Source organism: Platalea leucorodia, assembly GCF_965183815.1.
Source record: "Platalea leucorodia genome assembly, chromosome: 5".
In the NCBI taxonomy this organism is placed as follows: domain Eukaryota; kingdom Metazoa; phylum Chordata; class Aves; order Pelecaniformes; family Threskiornithidae; genus Platalea; species Platalea leucorodia.
In genome coordinates, this window is record NC_138827.1 from 18,945,102 (window position 1) to 18,951,101 (window position 6,000).

At 52.4% G+C, this 6,000-nt stretch overlaps 1 protein-coding gene across 1 annotated transcript in view; it reads left to right on the top strand.

Annotated features, from left to right (window-relative positions):
* Positions 1-5,517, top strand: part of HS3ST4 (heparan sulfate-glucosamine 3-sulfotransferase 4) — a gene marked incomplete at both ends in the record, with an annotated part of 64,751 nt that extends 59,234 nt beyond the window's left edge. The window contains one exon of the mRNA XM_082313209.1: positions 4,881-5,517. Within this exon, the coding sequence (XP_082169335.1) occupies positions 4,881-5,517 (637 nt within the window). The remainder of the gene's footprint in view (positions 1-4,880) is intronic.
* Positions 5,518-6,000: the final 483 nt, after the last annotated feature.

Genomic DNA, 6,000 nt, shown 5'->3' on the forward strand with positions numbered 1-6,000 from the left:
AAAGGGAGAAGGCAGAGAGCTCCATTCTCCCATCCTCATGGAGCAGGACAGCAGTAAATACAGAGCCGGCACAAAGGACAAACACTGCTCGAGCACTGAGGGACGAGTCCATGGACCCTGTTGCTGCTTGATGTCTTTGAGCACAGAATTTAGCAAGACACAGGAGGGACTGGACAGGTCTGTGCATGTTAACCATATCTAGAGTTGCCACTAACTACAGAGACTGGGAAGCAATATTAAAAGCTTCTGCTTCAGGACTTCATCAAATCTTCAGTGATAGGAATCAGGAGGAAAGGTGCATGGGCAGAGTAATCCCATAGCTGGTTGAGAGATTCTCCGTCCTTCCTCGGGGACTCCCATTACTGACTGGTATCAAAGACAGGCGACCTGGCAGGAACACTCCCAGTCACCACCCAGGCTGCAGCACCTCTAGTCATTGGGGGCTGGCAGCTCTGGTACTCTGGAGGTGCTCTGGGTGTTAGCACAGGACAGCAAGCAGCAGGGTAAAACGTGGTCTGCAGCTAGCTTGTGATAGAATCCATCAAAAAGGAAATGCATACAAATTACTAGCTATAACTTATGATAAAATAATAACTATTTTGTGGAGCAAGGAACAGAAGAGTAACACATTGATTTGGGTAATTAATGGTTCAATAGAAACCTGTTCTGGGAGCACCCTGGGCAAAGTCACTGGATTGGAAGCACCTTTATTCCCTGGTCTCAGTTCTTTGCCTCACTCCTCCACATGTTCTCTGAGGCCAACTGCACAGCCCCAGGACAGCCCCAGGCGCTGGCTCCTGCAGCTTGGCTGCCACTCCTCCTCGCAGGCTCCCGTTCTTCTTCTGGAAGCTCTTCGGGGCAGGGATTGTGGCTCTGTCTGTGTGCAGTGCTCATCCCAACAGGGCTGGAAACTGCCAAAGTAGTTTCCAGTGCCAGATGCTGCCCCAAGGACTGGAGCCTGGCAAGATTGATGTAGCACCACACCTGAGTCATGCTCACTGGAGGAGCAGGTTGCAACATGCAGATGACTGCAATGGCTAAACATCAGCCAGCACAGCCAGAAGCGGTGTTGCCTCCTGGCATCTGGGCGGATGACAAATGATGCAGCAGCAGGAGGGAGACGGCAACGCTGCGAGCACCCTGCCAGGGCAGGGCTAGATTGGACGTCGGGGGGAGAACCACAGACAGCAATATCACTGTGCTGCTCGTGCCTCTCCAGGCAAGTAGGGAGTGCAGCAGAAGGTGTTGATGGTGGGGAGTGACTGAGCCCCTGCAGCTGAGTGTGTTCAGAGAAAAACACTTGATCCAAAGAGAGATCCTGGTAGCAGGGAAATGGAGTCATTGTTCAGAGGTCCTTGCTGGCCTGCCCTTCAGTGTCATTTCTCTAAACAGCTTTTACAAGATAGTTTAGCTTGCTGCATTGACTGCTGGCACGGGCTCAGTGCTGGGTCCTACCAGCGAGTTGCACCTGCAAGGCTGGGCCCAGGGTGTCTGGTGCTGCTATGGGGAATGGACACCCTGTGATTGTGGCCCTTGCCCTTGCTGGAGGTGGATCGCTCCCCTTCCTCCACTGCCGGCAATTAGCACCCGGTCTGCGAGAGCAGCTGCACAGAGCGGTGCTGCCTATGGCAGCCCTCAGCAGCCGCCAGCCCTCCTCCCATTCAGCCCCCCAGCTCTCCTCCTTCCTTTCACTGCTCTGTCACATTAAGACCAAGACCTAATTTCTGTGCAGAAGTTTTAGCGTTTCAGTTCCAAGTTTGTTAAGCAATATTTAAAAAAATAAAAAAAATCAAACAGGAAATTTTACACAGCCACACTTGTATTTTGTGGGCAACACAGAAATGACTGGTGCACTGCAAGCTCGCTGTGCATGCAAAGGCAGCGCCCGCCAAAGCCAGTGAGCGGGACTCTGCAGCGGGGAGATTTCTGCAGTGGGTCACATCCTGAAATTGAGGGTTATCTTTGGCCAGTCGCTCTCAGAGACATGCTGCCGAGTGAATGCAATTTCCATGGGAATACAAACAGCGGTCAGAATCACGCAGAGACTGAGAAGTCGAGTGAGCCCCGGTGCCGCTCTGGGAGTTTGGCAGGATACCCTTACAGGGTTGGTCGCCAGCCACTGCTCCCTGCAGCCGGTGGTGCCTGTGCCCAGATAGCTGCTGCCCCCAGCCGGGGTGGCAAGCTGGAGCGTGGGTGCCACGTGGTGCTGGGGAGGGGAAGCCCCGCTCTGGCCATCAGGGCTCGTGTCCATCATACACTTTTGGAGAGCAGCAGGGAGCACTTCTGCTCCAGTCGTCCTCAGGGCAAGCGCTGCCTGCCCATGTGCTCAACCTCCCGGTCTCGTTTTCTGTGCGCTTTCCTTGCACCACTCCTTTAAACAACCTCATGCTCAGCTGAAGGCCACCCTAGTTGTACAGCAGTGGGCATCTGAGGACTCAATCCCTGATCACGCTGTGGGCCTTGCTGTGATGTGGATAGCCAAAAAAGATGCTTCCTTCCTACAGGACTGTTAAATCAGGGTGCCACATCCCCCCCCAGGAAAGCCAGTCTGTAATTCTTCAGCATCTGCAGTCCCCAAGTGCTTGCATCCCTCTTAATTTGTTCAGGCTTTTCTTAAGATAAAATACCTCAAGATGCATCATTCTGACTAATCCTTGCTCCTTGCACATCACTGCTACTTAGACAGCTGATTCAAGGCAGAGTCAAAACACCAAAGTGCTCTGGGCAGCAGGCAGGACCGCAGACACCCTACCGCTTCGGGAAGGCAGCTCTCGTGGGACATGATGCTGGAGGGATGAGTAACCTGGCAGGGCATGGCCACCAGTGTGCTGGCCCTGAAATGGGTCAGCTGGAGTCCTGCAGCCCTGCTCCCCTACAAACCCCCATTGCCAGGACTCAACTAGAGATTTTTCAACAGGACAGATGCTGACTGCAGGTGAGGGGGAGCCATAGGACCCTGCTGTCCTCTTCACCCAAAAATGCTGAAGGCATGAGCAGCCCTGTGGCAGCACCAAACCCCCCTTCGCTCTTGCCTTGACAGGAGACCCGGCACCTCCTCCAGCAGCACCTTGGCAAAACAAGCCCTGTTGGATGGATTACACCAGCAATATATACACAAATTACGGGGAGGTTTAAAGCAAGCCTGCATTTAGCAGTCACAAATATGAGGCAACACTGACAGGCAAATTTAGCTGGGCCTTGCCTGACAAGCCACTTCTGCTTGCAGTCTTTAGCTGCGTAATTCCTGAAATGGCTGTTTCCTGGGGCTTGGCGGTTTGACGTCAGCATCGCTGCGGTCGCCTGTGCCCAAGGTGCTCTTATAGAACCATTTTCAGCCTATTCACATTGTTTCCTCACCATATGTTTGTACTAAAAATAGTTGCGATATGAAGGGATAATCCTGCAAGACCCTGAGCATCTCTGTCCTCCGTGTCTGCTGCAGGAGACTTGGCGAGTGCCGCAAGTGCTTCCTGAGAGCAGCGACACCACTCCTCCTCTTCCTCCCAGGCAGCAGCACCGTCAGGCACCGTGTCTCCAGGGCAAATTAGCCAACAAGAGGTTAAACAAACTACACCTTGTGTGGGCGTGCCTAGGCACGAGTATTTGAAAGACTTAAGATAAAAATATTGTTAAAACACACTTATGAAGCAGTCAACACCGTGCCTGTAAAACCTTTGAACAGGTACACTGTGGGTACGGAAAGCCTTGTGCAGGAGCACTCCAGCAGACACGGCTCCACAGCCTCCTGCGTTGTCTCACCTCGCCCAGTCCATGCAGAGGGCACTGGGAAGGGCATCAGGGGCTGGTGGTGCTCCCTCTGTGCTGCACAGGTCAGAGCCTGCGTGGGTCCCTGCCGGCGGGTGAGGTGGGGCCTTTCACAGCTTTCGGGACCCAGCCAGTTTCCCACCTGGGCGTCTCTACTGCGGACGACATAGCAGGTGCTGGAGAGGAGCCCAGCAGGGCAGGGGGTACGGTGGCAGGGCAGGGGCTGCCCACGGCCACGGCGCACGCAGGAGTGGGAGTGGGAGGTGGGTAGTGCTCATGGCACTGCCCTCCGGCCTCTCCAGCACCCGGCAGCTGAGGAGGTGTGAAAGAGGCTGTAATGCTCTTCATTTAATACCTTCTGGTTTGCTATGATAATCTTTAACTGGGGGCAGCTGGGACAAGCATTTACCTCTTCATTTTCTTAGATATAAATGCTATCTCGCTGCAGTTTCATTTTACAATATGGTAATATGCTATCCAGGAAAGTCTTGCTACATGCTAATTTATCCAGTAGGCAAATTCCTTTTGGCTAATAAAAGTGCTTGCACAGGAAGCTCAAAACCCAGCAGCAATTAATTATTGACAGAGCATGTGAATTAGAGATAAAAGAAAAGTCATTCTTTCTCACACACAAGATAGTAAATAAATTTAATTATTGTACTAGAAGCAAGGGATCTTATTCTGTATTAAGTTTTATTAGCTGAGACATTTAAAAGCATGTCATCATAACAAAAAGGTCTTGTGTAATCCTAACTGCACCACTCTGGTACAAGGCTCTGAAGTGAATAGGCTTAATTGAGCAAATGGAAGCAGATGGCTTGCTGAACAGACAGGTATTGTACAGGTTTATTGTCAATTAACTTTTGTCTACATATGCCTATGGCGAATTGACTGTATAATGTGTTACCAAGGTTGATTTAACACTTCAGGTGCCCACCATGTCCAGGGTCCAAGAAGAAACAAGGCCAGAAGTGCTTTGGTCCCCAGGGCCCGCAGGTGTGGCAGCATCTCTCCTCCTGAATGTCCCACTAACATCTGCAGGGAGCAGGAGGGACACTGAGGTGTCCGCCCATGCCTGGCTCCTTGCTAACCACCCCTCCTCTGCTTCTGCACAGGAATGTGATGCCCAAGACGCTGGACGGCCAGATCACCATGGAGAAGACCCCCAGCTACTTCGTGACCAACGAGGCCCCTAGGCGCATTCATTGTATGGCCAAGGACACAAAGCTGATTGTGGTGGTGAGGAACCCGGTCACCCGGGCCATCTCAGACTACACGCAGACGCTCTCCAAGAAGCCAGAGATCCCCACCTTTGAGGTGCTGGCCTTCAAGAACCGGACCCTGGGGTTGATTGATGCCTCCTGGAGTGCGATCCGCATCGGGATCTACGCCCTGCACTTGGAGAACTGGCTCCAGTACTTCCCCCTCTCCCAAATCCTTTTTGTCAGTGGTGAGAGGCTCATCACTGACCCGGCCGGGGAAATGGCCAAGGTCCAGGACTTCTTGGGCCTCAAGAGGATTGTGACAGAGAAACATTTTTATTTTAATAAAACCAAGGGGTTCCCCTGTCTAAAGAAGCCAGAGGACAGCAGTGCTCCCCGGTGCTTGGGCAAGTCCAAGGGTCGAACTCACCCCAAAATAGACCCAGATGTCATCCACAGACTGCGGAAGTTTTACAAACCCTTCAATGTCATGTTTTACCAAATGACGGGCCAAGATTTCCAGTGGGAGCAGGAAGAAAGTGATAAGTAGAACCATGAAATCAGGAAAAAAGCTCTTTTCTTTTGAGATGTGAATCATTGTTAGAGACCCAAAACTCACTTGGGGCTAGAGGCTCAGTCTTGCGAGCGCAAGACTCTTGCGCTGTCAGGATTGTAGCCAAAGCCGCCCCATGTTTCCAGCTCTGAAACCTTAGTGGCATGTCACCTCGGGTTGCACTTGGGCTCTCTCCCCATGATGCTGAGGGATCAGGCGGCGGGTGGGAGGAGGAGAGTGCTCCTCGGGGTGATGGGATGCTTTGTGTCGACATTTCGCTGCTGGTGTCCCCCTTGCAGCCAGGCAGGCAGGACCACCACCTCCTGCCACAGCTAGCTGAGCGGGAAGGTGGCTGACAAAACCCAGCAGCACTGGGACAAGCCCATAGATTTGATTTCTCCTGCCCTGGCTTTTAGTTTTGCCCAAACAGCAGCATCAGATCTGGTAAATTCAGGACACGTGCATTCACATGCACACTGG